Source organism: Varroa destructor, unplaced genomic scaffold (assembly GCF_002443255.2).
Source record: "Varroa destructor unplaced genomic scaffold, Vdes_3.0 BEIS01000006.1, whole genome shotgun sequence".
NCBI classification, from domain to species: Eukaryota; Metazoa; Arthropoda; class Arachnida; order Mesostigmata; family Varroidae; genus Varroa; species Varroa destructor.
The window spans coordinates 11,918,851-11,936,296 of NW_019211459.1; the positions used below are offsets into that span (position 1 = coordinate 11,918,851).

Consider the following 17,446-nt stretch of genomic DNA (forward strand, 5'->3'; position numbering starts at 1 on the left):
ACTGGTTGAGCTGCTTCTGCCACTCCGCGGTGAACGTTGAGGCATACACTGTTGTCGCGTGGGTAAAGACGGCCGATGATGATGGACGAACTGAGGCTGGTGCTTGTAGTAGTTATAACAGACGTTTTGGTGATGGGGTAGAAGCAGAGCGGATGGGCCAAGCTGTGTACCTGCATTGTACGCGGCGATCGTACAGTTAGTCGATGGTTTGTCCTTCTACACGCATGTTGATGGTCATGTTGCTGTTGGTTGATACAGCCAGCCAAATTTGATGCGGTATTTTGTATTCCGAATTTGATGGTATCCAAAAGCATAGCACGAACTTGTGACGGGAGGAACATCTTTACTGCATTATTAAAACTCTCCTCTACAAATTTACATACACATACAACAACTTCCATTTCGACTCACTCCAAATATTTTCATGATAGTTTTCCGTTAATAAAAATTTAGATCTTTGCGGTATGTGAAATGGGCCTTGAAGCTCACTTGCTATAAGTGTGCTATAAGTTTCCTTGCACTCATCGAAATGCAGAGCTTCTATAATAACCTACAATGGCGGTTGAGATGTAACACAGGGCACGATTAATGGAACCTTAAGCGATATCTGTTTTAGTACGGGTGGCAAACGAATTGGATCATATTGCTTGCAATAGCTATCACTGAGTGCCGAAAAAATAAATGCTATCTCGGTGTTCACCACTAAAATCACTGGAGAAGGAACTTATTTTTAAACATCGTTTAGATTGAGTAGTTTTAGTAAAGTGAATTAAGTTTCGAAACTCGGGTCCTTTTTACATTAAACTACATTAATTACATTAAATTGTTAGTAAGAGAGATGCAATTGCCTGCAGAACGGTATACAGAAGGCAGAAATTCATGTAACTTACCCGAAATCGTGACGTGTTCTATTGACGGCAAACTTATTATACGGCAAACGTTAACATTTCACTTAAACGTGTTTGTTTTGGCTATAAGTTAAAAGAATATTTAATTGAAGCTATTTTTAGTTAATAATTATCTGGTGATGTGAGAGCACTTCTTTGATTAAATACAAACATTTCTGTTGAAAATCCATCCGTATTTATTGGAGATTGAAAGAAACTTATTGACTGACAAATTATTTTTCCATACTTCGCTCTATGGTATTGATGATTTATATAATTGACACGTACCAATACTGAGATTTCTGTGAAAATGGTAGTGCTTAAACCTCAGTATTTGCCACCATCTTACGAGTTTTTCACGTAAACTCTCATCGCTTTCCTCTAAGATACGATATTCTGGAGGTTGAAAAATAATAAACATTTTATATATATATATATAGCGGTTTTGCAAAATTGACTGTTATATCAAAGATCCATGTCAATGGCGATTCGTGTTGATCTTCTTAAATGTTTAATACTAATCGAAATAGTATTCTTTGTGCACTTTACGGTCTTTCTCCAGAACCTATAATACCTCCTTGAAAATAACCTTTTGACATTTGTGAATTTTTTCCTCAACCAAGCAGCTGTCTTGAAGAAACCGTTGTGAAGAGCCATTTCCTAACCCGTTTGTTCGATGTTGTTCATAAACAGAGCTTATTCCTGCTCTCGAGTTATATGGCTTGTATACGGGCCAAACCTTTATCCGTTACATACATAGTACCTTTGATGCATAATTAACATGGGACTTGCCTGAACTTGTCTAGCTTGTCACCCGCTAAAATCGAATCAAAAGCACCTTGACTTGCTTCTCTAGCGATGGTACGAAGTTTTTTTCAATAACATCTAAACCAAATTGAGTGAACTCATTGATCTCTTTTTAGGAAGTAGAACATTTTAGCTTAAACAAATAAAAAACTAAATTGGTCTGTATGGGCACGTAACAGCGAAATTAAGAGAAGTATCTCATAGCTGAGAAGCAGGGTAGCGTGCACTGTCGTCACAGAATTAAGATTTTTATTAAATGTTCACTTGGTAGATTCCTAGTTCATCGTTGGATGCCGTGCTAACCAACACAAGTAAATAATATGTTGATACATTTATAAAAAAAGATAAAGTTCGTTTAGGCTACCACCAAGTATTTTATCAAATTATATGGATAAATGACACGACGTACTACTTAATTTTTATGCCAGACTCAGCTGCAGTTGAGAAGTATACCTTGACCCAAAGAGATACGAGCATGTTTGATGGTTACTTCATGCTAAGAATAAGTTTCGTTCTATGCTCAAAATGGTTTTCTTCAATGATACAATCAAAATGAGTATCGTACAAAAAATGTGTCAAACTAGCATGATGGCTCAGATCATTAAAATTTTTGCCGGTGTTCTGTGCGTTTTGTTCTAAGTTGTTCGTTGGTTTTTTATTTTTGTCTTTGCTTTTTTTTCAAAATTTACAAACAATTATCGTTCCCATCTCCATTTGGCTATCAATTTCTTTTTTTTTGTTTGTAGAACCGCAGTCTATCGAACAACCAACTGATACATAACGAAGTTGGCAGACAAAGCTTGCTTACAAAATAATACATCCATTTCTGACAAATGTTTACAAAATGGTGGTGCATTTGTGGTACGCAATCCACTGTAACAGAGGCTACTCGTTCATCAATTTGTATTCTACGACTACCCTCTCGAATGCGTTCATCCATATTTACAAAGCGCGAAGATGTTGTTTTACCGTCGATGACCGGTAGTCTGGCAAGGTGTATTAACTGAGATTTTCTACTGGTTTAAACATATGTCTAACGAGTGGATCCTTTGCGGCCCTTTGTCGTATCGATAAACAAATTGTGTGTGTGGACGGACACGTAATAATGTTTATAAAATTGTTACGTTTTCCAAGTTGTATTATATTTACCAGATAGCTGTTACGCATATAATAAGTTATCCTTTGACAAAGTGTACAATGATTTTTTGCTACATAAAGTCAGAGCAATTTTTCTCGATCTACCATATAATTTATAAATTATAGTACTAACAAAAACAAACGAAGTTCTATCAACACTATGTCACTAAAAAAGTCATACTACAGATGCAACGTACACAGCGTTTACATGCATAATAAATAATAAAAGGGATAAAGAAGACAGGGTAAAGTTTCCCCAGCAGTCTTTGTGGTAGGGAATAACTTCTTAAGGATCAATAAAGTTATAACAAAGGATAGTAAGAATATGATTTCAAATTATGAGTAAAACTTCCTCGGAACATACAGATGTATGCAAACGAGTTTCAGAGTAAAACTATAAGTAGGAGCTTAATTTTCAAAAAAAAAAGTAATTTTAAGGCAGTTTAAAGCATACCAGACTAACACCTATTTCGAGGAGCTTCTAAAAACAATACCCGACAGAAACGTAAAAAGGCTAAAGTCCGCGGAGATGCATGTGCATTAGTTCCGCGTCTTTGTAGTGTACATCTTTAGTATCCTCCGATGTTAAAAAAACATGAAAGGAGAAGACTCGATGTACTAGGAAAAATAATGAAAATGAATTCAGTTCAGCTCAGTTCAGGGGAAATTTTCGAAGCGTAAATTTATTTTTAAGGCCGAAAAGGCGACGTATGTGCATAATATGCAAAGAAGGCCACACTACAAGTGACAAAAATTGGAACAATTAAAAAGCTCTTACTTTTTGACCTAATCGACAGTGGAACAATTGCATAAGGAACTACCGTTTTCTTACTTACTTAAACCTACGATATCCACAATATATGAAGCAGTCGAGAAGAATTGGTATGCGACTATAACGACTGTAAAATCGGAGGCGAACTTCTGAAGTTTCCATGTGAACAAATATGTAATTGAAGAAGATAATAAAGTTTGTCAAAACATAAACATGATACATCTGCCCAAGAGACGAAGGTTCAATTTCGCTATCACTCAGAAGAAAGCCTGTATGTAAATTATGGGTTAATCACGGCCTTGTGTAGATTTAGTAGCTATGAGGTCAAAAAGCACTTTTGACTTCTAGAACTAAGTAGGCGATCAGGTTGTATTTATACTACTAAAAATTAAATTAGCCTAATTACTACATGTCGTTTTTAGGCAACGTTTAGCTCTAACTCAGTAGATGTATTCCGGACTACGTTGACCTTCAAATTAACAGACTAATAAAAATAATCCATTAAGTATCATAATGAAACCATTGATCCCCGTCAGTGAGTAACTTAGAATAATAATCGTAATTGCGTTACGAGTATACTCCAATCAAACCTTCCTTTTAAACATTCTGATTTCTATTAAATTATCTCACCGTAAGTTTGTCTAATCTCATCATACCTGAAAAAACTGGCTAATGATAAATACGTATAGCTTCAAATCTACATTAATCAAATACTGAATCTATGGATGGTTTTCATCGAAAACTAACGTACGCCTTTGAAGCACAGGCCCCTAAAGAAAACTAGAATGCAATTTTATTTTATAATAGATACAATGCGTTGCTTACAACAACGCTTTGATACACTATATGATGTATTGTCGAACATTGTATTAAAAACTTTTAATACGTTTCAATAAAAAAAAAAACACGTAAGTATAACTAATATTCAAAATGTCATCTTATGCTAAAGTAAATTCCAGTATAAGTATGGTTATTTCTTTTATAATACTTCCCTTAGTCCAGAGCGGCGAGTGACGTGAAGAAATGAGCTTGCTCAGATATGCGCACATGCACAGGAACGGGTATGGCCGCTCACCAGTGTCCCACCAACGTCGAGCCTTCGACTGATGACTGTAGTTTTACATGCAGTCCTGACATTGACGCTAAAGATCAGTACAGTCGCGTGCTAAATTCGATTTCAGTCAGATGTTCATAACATTCGAACAGTTATGCCCAACAACGTTCAATATGTATATGTTCAGTAACCTGTGAAGATGTCAGTCAACGGCTCGTGTAAAACAGCTTCCAGCGGCTCAAAGCCTTCAAGAATAATTGTTGTGGGTATGTATAGCAAGTACATGCAATAAATTCATTATGGGAATCGCAATGCCACAAACGCTATTCGCCTTGGCAATTTAGGTAGCTATGAGTTAGGTAACTCTGTAGAAAATGCATTGTCAGTTGGTCAGAGAACAAGACTTCATATATATGTATATATTAGGTTATAGAACAGTGCGATTTCCTCGCCTCTGTATATGTACCTAACAACTCTCACATATAAGAATAATGCAGTGATTAAAAAATGAAACAGAGCTCATGAAAATCATACACCCAGTTGCCTAAACAATACACTGGACTGGCTAGTACGCGAATAGGTATATTTCGTAAAAAAACTGATGTACAACGTATGTTATGTGTTCAGTCTTGTAGGCAGATCACAATAATTACCTTTCTTCATAATCTGAATATCGGAACTTCGTCAGAATGAGATTCTTGCTTAATCACATTTATTCACAGCGTCTTGCTTTAACATACGTGGTCTTTATTTTTCGCATTAAAAAAGCCATCATTCGCCTAATTTTCAATGTTGTTTCATTTCAACACAGTAGTAGAATACACAAAAAACGATGCAATTAGGCTTGAACAATCAGCAGACGTTGTTTTTAAATAAAATTCTTTAACTACACAAAACTCAGCATAAAATTTCTTAATTTTTCGTTTTTCAAAACTTCATATTCGACTAAATGTTTGCTTTGGGCCCACTTCATTACATTATCTTATTATTTTACACAAGATGTTCGAAAAACAACTTTAGCAATTATAACGTTCAATTTTTGTTTACATATAATTCAAATTTAAAAATGTATAGAATAATCTACACAAAACATATGCTTTTCACGTTTTATCGCAGATGCTTCGCGAATTATTACCTTCTGGGTAATACACTGCTGACTATGGCGGGCTATATATTAGCAAACTTTAACAAACATTTAATTCAATTGTCGCGCACTCTCGCTCAATTGCGGGTCTCACACCTTCCAATGTTGCCAGCTTTCTGGCGTAGAATTCAACCTTGAGATATATTCTTAGAAAAAAAGAGTCAGTTGGCGTTAAACCTGGGAACGGGCAGCGTATTTTATAAAACCTCTTTATTTAATTCAACTGTTCAAGAGACAGAGACTCTCATCAAAAAATGCTTTTACATTATGATGATAGAGCACGGGTACTTCGTCCTACTGAAAATTAAATTCCCTATTCAAGCCAAGGTCCTCAGAAATGTGTGGTAAAATAAATGGTTAAGATAAGGATGCAAAAATTGAAGGAAATGGCAATAGTGAATATATTTTTTAAAGCATCCTATATATATATATATATATATATATACGCGTATCCAGGGTTAACAGTAGTAAAAAAATCCGCTTCAGCCTATAATCAACCAAGTCAAAATGGCTCAAAAACTTGATACATATGCTAATGTCCACGGTTAGACCGTAATTTTATGATAAAATAATAAATGGTAAATGTTTGCATTGACAACTTTTGGTTGATTTTTCTTTGTACGCATATTTTATACTGAAACGCTACCCTATGCGAGATGTAAATAAAGATTATTCGATATTATTTAGCAGTATGTAGACGTATTTTTACGACTACGATTCTAGAAGGCACTGTTAAAAGAACACGAGTTATAGGCGCGACATCAATGCGCCACTTATTTTAACGTGAGTCATACCTATGTAGTTCGTGTCAAAATCAAATAGAAAAAGCACTTGACAGCACCGAACAAATTGCACTGAAGGTCTGCTTGTAATTGAATCCTCGCTAAATAACTTGTAGGTATTGCTTGTAAATAATAAACATGATGGGAAAACAACAAAAATGAGAACGACGGTACCACTTCTGAGCAACAATGCGCAAAGGCTTAATTTGAATTGTATTTAACTCTCATTACACTTTTGATAGTGATTCAACTAACACCGTTTTGTTTCCATGGTGTCTTTCTAAGGAAAATATTGAAGCTTGTCCAATGCCCGCGATTTCTCAACGCATCGTCATCTTCGATAGGATTTCGTGTCTCCGCCGATCTCTCTTCTATCATTGGCTCCGTCAGGGCCCTTCGAGTGCCCGTCCGACTGCCCGATTCATCTCTATACACTTTCGTATTCTACTAAAACTCGACTCTGTTCTGTTTTGCCCGCTGCTCAGTGATTTTGAAATTTTCCCGCCATGCCAGCCGACTTCCGATTGGTCCGATGGCATGGTCCTGTGTAGTGCGGGATTCTCGCGAGAAACTACGAGGATCGTAGGTCCTGCTGACGACACAGTGAAACAAAAACAAATTCGTATACAGGCAGTTGGAGTGAGAGGTAGATAATATCAGATCGGAACCGTGAGGTTTTGGTCGGTCGGTCGGTCGGCTGGCTGGTTGGTCGGTCTTGTCGAGAGTGCGTGTGTGTCTGACGTGTGGTCGTGCTGGTCAAGTGGACGTGTGGTGCGCTAGATTGGTGTGGTGGTGTTGCCTGGTGTGACTGTGACGGTGGGCGCCTGCGACCGCAAGGAACGAATCGTAGCGATTGTTGTGTGAGGAAAAAGAAGACGACGACGAGAAGAAGATCGAGCAGCACCTAAATCGTAAAGGAGATGTCGGACGTGTACATCCAAGTGTCGGAAGACGAAGCCGAGGAGCCGATTGAGCTGCCCGGCGAGCCGGATGGTAGCCTGCTACTTACCACCGTTACGGCCCAGTTCCCCAATGCGTGCGGGCTCAAGTACCGTAACCCCGACACGGGAGCGTTCCGCGGGGTGCGGTTGCTCGAGGGCCGCCTGCACGCCCCCGAAGGCGGATGGGGCTCTCGGGTTTTCTACTGTGTAGTTCCCAAAGGTGAGCGAGCGATCAACGAAAAAAAGGAAAGAGAGGGGGGCAGAGTGAGACACGAGCGCCAAGTCGACGAACGCGAAGCCAAAGTCAACTCAAAGCGAGCCACAGCTAGCTCGAAGGAGCACTTGCCCCTGAAGCAAGACTAACTACGGGCACCGCTGCAACTTCTCTCAACTTCTACCATTAGGATTAATACTAATATGATATTATAGAGTCAGGCGGGAATTCGACCGTCGTAAGCAAACGGCAAGAGGACATTGCTGCTAAGAGCGATTTCAACGCCTGCTAACACTGCAATAGTAGGATATGAATGACGGTGGCTTGATGGTTAAACCGCCACCGAAATCGATCACACAGCAACGGCTGCTGCTCCCTGTGTGGAGACACGGGGCACGATTTGACGGGCTCGTTATATAATATGTCGACTGTTCGCATCTTTTCCAGTATAGAATCCCCGTCCAGTGGTGGTCACCCTCGTCAGCCGTCTAGCCGCCCTTAAGTACGATTTCGATTGCTGTTACAATTGGCTGCGCCCATCACTTTCACCCTGTTGTTGTATAATGTGTTGCACTGCGACTTCTATCGATTCGATGACTCGACGGTAGTTCATCGAGCATAACGCCACACTGCAGAATCTGTGATGCCGGCGCTGCCAGTAGACCGTAATGAGCTACTGTAACAAAACAGCGGCAGCAACTGTAAAGTGACAGCGAATAGCGGCATGGCAGAACGTTATTGGGCTTTGACTATGCCGTTGTTCCCTTTACGACTCTAGGAGCGTTTGCTGCCGAACGTCGATCAGGTTGAATCTGTATTGTCTGGGGCTTCTGGTCGGTGGCGGTCCTGGCCCAGCAGGCCACTGGTGGCCAACAACGGGCCCTATGTTACCAGAGACCATATGCGGGCTCTCGGCTAGCTAACAAGCGGGCGGGCGGGCGGTTGATCATTTGACTGTTAAGTAAAACTGGTCATTGACGGCAAAGTCAAACGACCGAGCAAAGATGCTCCTGGGCAGTTGGCAACTGACAGCAAAAACGGAATGGTAGCAACGGCATTCTATCTATACGTTGACTAGTCAGTGTTTTTAGAATACTAGAACGATGATGAATAAAGCATTTCCTACAGCCGTTCAAAGCGCTCCACAACTTAACAGACCGCCGGAATGGTAAATGGCTTTTCTCCCAGAATTACCCGCTGCTGCCGCACACAGTGATGTCTGTCTGCCTGCCTACGTAGTCCTCCATAGTAGATACCTTGCCAGAGCTAACAACTGGGTGGCGGTGTGTGTTTGACGGCAGCCCATGAATAGGCAGACATTTTTGCTATCTAGGCCTAAATCAGTTGGTGCCTGAGTTCGAAATGATGTTGAGCAGCTGTGGCTTTATAGGACCTTGTTGTGAGCAGGTTTGACGACCATGTGGGATTGATCGATGGGTCGGACATAGCGCTTTGCGTTGCCGGTGTGACTACCGGCCCACATTCATAGCCCGGGGCTATGATAGGCCTAACCCCAGTGTTCCTTCCCCTTGTCGTCCCCTCGAAACCAATTGGATCATCGATACCGGAGGACACCTGTTTGAAAGGGTCTGCCTTTTGGGGCTCCCCTCCCCCTTTCTTCGGAAGTAACTCTACGTAGATTGGCTTTTCTACTAGTTTTCTACCCAAGATTGCGCTTGGGCTGCAACCGCTTGAGTCGCATAGGTTGCACCGACCTTGTCGACCGCCTAGCAAGTCAACATCGTAGTAGTAATCAGTAGCAGGAAAGCTTCAGCCGTCATTCCCGGTAGAACGATCAGCTGTTTTCGTCTTGCCTAGGTTCTGCGAGAACGCCGCTGTAGTGCCAGCGCTGGCCAGATGATAGGCAGAAAGGCACAGACATAAGCATATACGTAACCTTGCTCTATATGAAGAAAGAATATAGGACAGACAATAGCTGGAACTACTATGTACACAAATGTTCTATTTTATGCAGTTGTCAGTTTAACGACTGGCGGCAGGCCGGCAACAAGCAGTAGACATCCAGCCATCTATATAGGAAAATGTAGATGGGGCTGTCGTACGATGTAAGGCATCCCGGCTGGGAGCATTAGAATTCTGGCAATGGCTGGAGCGGCACGGCAGCGACAACGCTCAGGGGCAATTTGGGATGGGTTGACGTTGACAGACCGGGTTGTCACTGCAGTTGCTGGTACCGCCGGCAGCCTCAATGATAAATTTCAGCGTTGCCTGCATAGGCGAGTGTCACGTTGTATTCGTATTGTGTGTTTGTTGACCATGCACTTAGCTTTCTCGGCCCCTGTAGTAGTTGTAGTAGGGCATAGCCGAGCAAGCAGTCTTGTCTGTTTGCAGCGTTCTCACTGTCGTTGACCCGTTGGTCGCTATCGTCGTGGCTGCTGTTGTAGTTAAAGTTAGTGACGTTGTTACTCCTGCTGGTTCTGTTGTTATAATCACTGTTAACGTTGGCCGTACCGCCGTAGTGGTTTTCGTTCTCGTGTCGTTGTTTTTTGTCACTGCAGGCAGCTGCCGTTGCTTGTGCTTTTGACGCTGTTTATGCAGCGGTTTGCTGTCATCGCAATGGGTGGAACTAGCATGCAGCCATTTCTCCTTTATCTCTTGTTGCTGTCAGCCGATAAGTAGGAAGGCTGCGATGAGCCAACACATGTATGGTATATAAAACAGCGGCATCCAGCATCATAAGCTGTAGTTGTAATACTGCTCGTTCTGCGTAGAAGTCGAACCCACGGTAGTGGTAAACGTGCCGTGACGTTCGTCATGAGTAACGAAATTTGAAGCGAACCACAGCAATGCCGACAACAACAACAACAACAACAATCGTAATGATACATAGTGTAGGGCTGGACACAAACAAACGATATCAACTAAGTGGATGCCGTATTTCATTTTGAACATTCATATAGAGTACCATACAATGCATTTACCAGGAAATAGAACGCATCAAACTTGCGAACAACAATAACAACTATATTTTACTATAGGAGATATTGTTATGGTCGAATTTTCCGACTTGCTTGGCGTATCCGTTCAGCCAGCGATACCTGTAAGGAATAGAATAGGCTATTATCACAGGGCAGAACGTACTGTCGCTTGTTGATGCTAACAAACAACTAATGATTTCATTACTGTGTACTGCGCGATTAGTCATCATAGGAGGATGCGATATTAGCAGGAATGGTGGCACTATTATTACGCCATGCAATTGGTGAACATTGCAACTGTAGCTGCGTCTGCTGTTTGTAGTCGCGAGGCAGTGGCGATGTTGCGATGCCTCGTGCTGTTATTGCACGCATTCTACGGCACGCGCGTACGGATAGCCTTATCCACCATCGGAATGATTCGATGTTGTTGCTGTTGCCAATGGCCTAATGGTCTGTCGTTTGCCGGATGTTCGTAGGCGTGTGTTGTGCAGGCAGGTGTATGTAGTAAGCTTGGCTCATTGCGTCGATGTTTGTCCGGGCATATCCAGCTATTCACTAATAGGGCGTAGCGTCAGCTAGTCGCTACGAATTTTATATCGTAACACAAGTAAATAGCGCCGCAAAACTAGCGGCAATAACAACGGCGCCAATGAAAATGAACTGCTGTTTGCATTAATTTAGTACGCGTTCTTCTCCGCAAACCATGTCTAGTTTAATGTACCCTAGTATGCGCACCGTTAAAACTTGGTGTAGCTCGGGATTGTGTGGGGCCTGTGCGAAATGGGTTTTGGGTCCCTTTTTGAACAGAAGACTGATATCCCTCTATTCATTATTTATCGCTTTCTTCTGAGTAAAGCTTTGTAACGACAAGCTTTATAGCAGTATACGATTATAGATTTAAGGTAGTATGCGGTGGGTTGCAACAGTATGCCAAATGTGAATGTTATAGATGGGCGAAACGCGTACATGTTCCTCTGGCATTATTACATGAAAATGGCTGGACCGAGATAGCCCAGAGGAGCGATAACTGATTCGAAGTTCAACATTTCAACACTTGGTTCTCGACAGTGTGGAATACAACAGCTATACCCCGCAGTTGATCAACCGAAGTCTAATAATTATGATTGTATCGAAGACTGAACGGGTGTTAAGCGAAACGTATTTGTGCGTTTGCTGATTCCGGTTCAAGGTTTTCTTTATGCGCTACTATACCGGGCTTAAGAAGTGTTTACGAGAATTCATTTTGGATTTGCAAAGGTATTTTTCCACGTAAATGAATATTAAAAACAAATGCTTTTTGAGCAATAGGCCATACGGCATCGTTACTAGCTGCTGTAAGTGTGCCGAAACGTAGTTAGAATAGTTAAAAGCGTGTTGATAGAGCAGTCGGTTCAGACTTCAAAATTGAGCTGAAACTATTTTTTTGCAATCGGAACGAATTAGCGGGTGTAATTATTTTCTTTTGATCCTTATCAAACCGTTTCCAAAGCAAGCACAAAATAACTTCTTATGACTGTTTCCGCAGTCTATTCGATATTATGATATCGAACACGAAACTTATTGCAACGAGTTTCGAGTGTACCACGTGCTTCTTAAATCAATCATTCAGTGTTAGGGAATTACGAGTTCGCCCGAGCCCATCCAGTTATGCGTCCTATATAGCATTAAAATGGTCGAAATTCAGAATTTAGGAGACAATTATGTTGCTCAGAATTGGCGCATCGATTAGTTCAATTAGTTAGCTGTGCACGCGTTTAGCAGCAAAGGGAAAAATGTTAAAGCTATAAATATTTAATTGCTCTGATTGACAGATAGAGAAGAATCAAAACCGCCGCACTCAGGGTTGCACTTACAGATCTGGCGGGCACTCACGACTAGCTTACGATACCAACTAATCAATGGGAACATATTGAATTAGGGCTATTCTTCTTTTATTGTTTAAGGGCGTTAAAATCTCTGTCGCAACGATTAGCTTCTACTGAACGTATTGTAGTGATAGGGTATTAAGGGCAGATGATATTTGTTATCTTATGTGTATCCAACATATCAGTGCTAGTAATCTATTGTAATTCTAATCAGTCTGTAGAAATGTCTTTGCTTCCATGAACTGCTCAAAAAACCAGTTTTTTTTTTTTTTTTTTTTATACATAAAACGCAGCACACGATGCAACTATAGTTATTTAGCTGTTTTGCATCCGTTTTGGCTTTTTAAATTAAGAACCCAGGCAACTTTTTCAGGCGAAGGCTGATCTTCTATACATATAGTGCATGGTTGATCGAGACATAGTCAGGACATACAAACTATCCATAAGGTCTTCTTCTAGAACTGGTGAGCAGCGTCAACCAGTAAATACCAGCTCATAAACATGCCTCTAGCCCTGTGAAGGACACGGTTGAATTTTGATCCTGTTAGAGTAGCTATCTAGCTATCCTTTGACCAAATAATTCATTTTCTAGGGTAATATACTGCTAATTATTAGCTGTAGTAAATAATCGAATCATGCTACGATGAAAATGTTTTTTTTTCTAACGTAGCCAAAAAACGATGAGTCAGCTTGGTCTCGTGGCTTATAAAAAAGTAGTTTTAGTGATCGTAAGGAAGGCATGTACGTGCTTTACTTATATAGATACTGAACACCTCCGAATTAAGTAACTCCAAATATCGATTGCGTACTATCAGTATAATATGAAGTTTGTATTTCCCAGGCGTTAGAATAACTGTATGCCTCATGAATCCAATCCGCTCGAAAAACAATTCTACCCTACTAAATTAGTCGTTTGGCCCTTGATAATATAATTAACTGAACCGAAGCTTGCCATTTGTTTTCCTAACTTGAATAAGTGATTTGAATGCTACCACATAAACAAATATGTACTAATATTAGCATTACTTCTTAAGATATATTTTAAGATTTTGTATTATATGAACTTAGCCTTATAATTCGCCTGTTACTTTTCAACGCAGACATTATATAGTATTGTACCATGCTACTGCTCTTAATATAATAACGACGAGTATCATACTGCAATATCATTAACTGTATTGTTGGTAGCTCGCGGAGACGCCCTGACAGCCTTTTATGGCCCTCAGTTTCGTCTTACGAAAATTTTATCCTGTCCTAAAAAAGCACATTTATTATAAATTTACCGTGTACGTATATGTAAAGCTGCGTTTCAAATTGTATTAGCATAGAATTTATTATAGCAGTGTCTTAGGATTAGGCTAACGCTGCAGGGACAAAGAGCCGTTTGAGGTAATAATAATAACGATGGTTATTAAAATAAACATCAGTCCTCCTTAAAGTTAAGTGGTAACGTGTTTGCCTACTAAATTTAAGGGGATTTAGTGAGGTGGTCTGAGTTCCGAAACAGGTGAAAACGCGCTTCCTTTGTGCTGAAAGGGGCCATCTGACTTAATGATTAGCGATGACATGAATAGGATGTATGGCTTAAAATATTTCGGTACTAATCATTGCGTTCCTGTTTTTACTGTTACTTTAGAGACAAAACGTCGTTCCGATGAATCTCCTGGGGGTGGGGGTGGTGGTGGAGGATCTGGGGATACCCTGGTCAAACTGAAGGCACGAACGGACGCCAAGAAGTGCTCGGACCTCATCGTGCTCGGTCTACCTTGGAAGACTACCGAGCAGGAGTTGCGCCAATACTTCGAGGCGTTCGGGGAGGTCCTCATGGCACAGGTAAGAGACTCGGTTTTAGGATACTTCGGTTTTCAGATCTTAATGACGACTGCTGTTCCCGTACGTGTAATAGACGTTAACGGTTTTTTCTTCCATTCTGATATAAATATTACGTCTATTTTTCTTTAGGGATATTGCGGAACGTACCACGTTAATTAAGGAACCATAATCTACGATGATTTAGGATGCACCTTAAATAATTATTGCTGTGTATGGGAAAATGGAACATAAAGTTGCCAAAACAAAAGAATCACAAATACTTTCCTGGATTTTTTGGCATTTTTTTACTGAGGCTTATAATGATTTCTGCTTTTTTGCTTACAAATGATTGTCTATACATAGTATATTAACATTGCAAGCTGCGCACACAAAATGTGTACTTCCGACTTTCATACTAAATAAACTATATAATATTCCCATACCTGTTTGATTGTTGGTTTCGTCGTTCATGTCTCGTCATCTATTTCAGGTCAAAAAAGACCCAAAAACACAACAGTCAAAGGGGTTCGGTTTTATTCGGTTCTCCTCGTACGAAAGCCAGATTCGGGTGCTTTCCAAGCGTCACATGATTGACGGTCGATGGTGTGACGTTAAGATACCCAATTCAAGAGATGGACAAGCTTCAGAACTCAGTCGAAAGGTTAGTACTATCACCATAATCAGTTAAACCCTTAGAAACACATTCCACTTAGTTGGCAGAAACATAATAATTGTAGTGTGCTAATTAGTAAAGGAATAATTTTTATTTCTTAATTTTGTCGGTTTTTGTTAACCGCAATTATCGGCTGTAACGTTACCCGCTTTGTTGATATTTCATGGTAGCGCTAGGTTTTTTCTGTTAGAAACGTGTGTTTAAGTTATATCAAAAATTTTTAATGAAAACATAATTTTTTTTTCAATAAAGCTTTTACTTAAAAGAAGTTGTCTACCATACGCTTCTTTATCGACTTGAAAATAACGCCTAAATATGTTTTTAAAGTTAAATACAATAGTTTACCTATAACTAAAATTATGTTAGTAATTAATTAAGCATCACAATAACGTTTTGTACAATATATAGGTTAAACCGTCAAAAAATCCGAAGTTGTCTGCGTGCAATACAGGTGTCCTTTAGGAAATGTCCACATGATCATTTTAATAGCAAGTCTTTCGCCCCCTTAAGGCTTATTGTTATTACTAGAGTTAAATTTATGCAACATGGTGGTGCAAAATCTAAACCCTAGGGGCTTTCCTATATCCGTCTGATTCAGCGAAAGAGTATATTTTCACGTATAAAGTAATTCAACTTATCGCCGCTTGAATAAATCAGTAGTTCATAGGTTTAAATTAGCCTCTGTTGATTCGATTCAGTTAGACTTAAAATATAGGTGTATAAATAGTATACTTTATTGTTGTAATAATATTGTCGGTGAAGGGCTGCAATGAAAAGTCTACTGTATGTGTGAAACGGTACAAAAATTATTGGGTCAAGCATATTACAGACCTGTATACGACGATGCCAAACATGCCTTCTATCTGGCCGGGTATTATGGCAACGACAGGTTTATAGAAAGTGTATAAAGAAGGAATCGATGTATTGAATTATCATAGAAAAAGATCGTCGAAAAGAAATAAAGATGGATTTTTAATGGGTTTCTGAATTTCAGGTTTTTGTGGGCCGCTGCACCGAGGATTTAACGGCCGACGACCTTCGTGACTATTTCAGCAAGTTTGGTGAAGTCACAGACGTCTTCATACCAAAGCCATTTAGGTATAGTTTACGTTTGTGGCTTTTAGCATCGTATATTCTCTGTTATTCACATTTTTTTATTCTAATAATACAAAGTGGCACACATATCGCAGTCAAAATCAATACGTAGAAAAAAAACTGGTCAGTTCAATTAAATAAAACCTATTTGATTAGTAGAAGGAAAAAGCGACGCGAGGCGTTCATAGTTTTTTTATTGATATATATATATATACATATATATATCTTTGCGCGATCGGTAGGCCATAACAAACGCCGCGTTGTACGATGTACCCTATTTGAGATTATTAAATGAAAATATAAGTCTGTTAAAAGCACTCAAATAATTATATAAATACATTATATGATTTTTTTTGTCATTTTTGTAAAATTTCGCAGCTTGATATAGGTGTATTTGTCCTGCTATCCAAAATCAAATTAGTTTAACTTCGGTAATCTTACATTTGGATTGTTTCCTTACACAGTAGGTATAGCTGGATTGCTGCTTACCGCGTATATGCGCAATTAGTGTAAACTGACCAATATATCTCTCTACAGGGCCTTCGCCTTTGTAACGTTCGTCGACGCCGAGGTTGCGCAGAGTCTCTGTGGAGAAGATCACATTATTAAAGTTAGTAATGTTTAGTGGAATTTCTTTAATTGTTTTCTGTCATACTTTTTACACTTGGATTTATATAATCTTGCATTGTCTTTGCTTTATCAGTTAAAATATAGTATGTATTGCATCGGTATTGCTGTTACTTTGAATTCCAACCATTTCGAGTTCACTATTTTGTCCTAACATAAGCTCTCTTAAACTCATTATTGGAGTTAATCATGTAAATCTAGTGTGACTCAGAAAAAAGTCCTAGTTTAGTTGATGATTGGACCTATTATATATAATAGGTGCTATTTTACTTTTGCATTTCTTTTATTCGCGATTATGATCTTTGTCTATATCTAGGGTACATCAATACACGTTTCAAACGCGGTGCCGAAAAATGATCAGGGCGCAGGATCCGGAGTCGGCGGTTCCGGAGGCGGAGTGGGTGGTCTTGGTGTGGGCGTCGGAGTCGGTCCGGGGGTTGTCGGCGGCGTTGGGGTGGGAACAGTAATGCACCATCATCATTTAGCTTCTTCATCGCGCACGAGCCACCCAATGATGGCTCAACCTGATCCTCGTTCACCACTTAGTCGAGTTCGTGTTGATCTTATCCTTACCTATATCGGTTCGATTAAGTTGCTAAACATTAGCTTAATAAATCTACGTGCGGAGTTCCCAAAGATAGCACGTACTAAGGTCAATAACATTTATACGAGTTGTCGATTTGTCCAGAAGTGTACT

General features: G+C 39.8%; 1 protein-coding gene across 7 annotated transcripts in view; it reads left to right on the plus strand.

The window, feature by feature from the left end:
- The first annotated feature begins 4,668 nt into the window (after positions 1–4,668).
- The window catches only part of LOC111252877 (uncharacterized), a 67,818-nt gene continuing 55,040 nt past the window's right edge, over positions 4,669–17,446 (plus strand). For 5 of the 7 annotated variants that reach the window (XR_015329817.1, XR_015329818.1, XR_015329816.1 and 2 more), the window contains exons 1-7: positions 4,669–4,923; positions 6,869–7,744; positions 14,179–14,375; positions 14,845–15,015; positions 16,022–16,125; positions 16,660–16,732; positions 17,066–17,299. Coding sequence is in view for 2 of the 7 variants with exons in the window: in XM_086992311.1 (XP_086848437.1) it covers positions 7,504–7,744; positions 14,179–14,375; positions 14,845–15,015; positions 16,022–16,125; positions 16,660–16,732; positions 17,066–17,299 (1,020 nt within the window). In the remaining 5 variants the exon portion in view is untranslated. Of the gene's footprint in view, positions 4,924–6,857; positions 7,745–7,772; positions 11,935–12,915; positions 13,007–14,178; positions 14,376–14,844; positions 15,016–16,021; positions 16,126–16,659; positions 16,733–17,065; positions 17,300–17,446 lie in introns of those variants that run through there. The other 2 variants (XM_086992312.1, XM_086992311.1) reach the window with 2 other exon arrangements.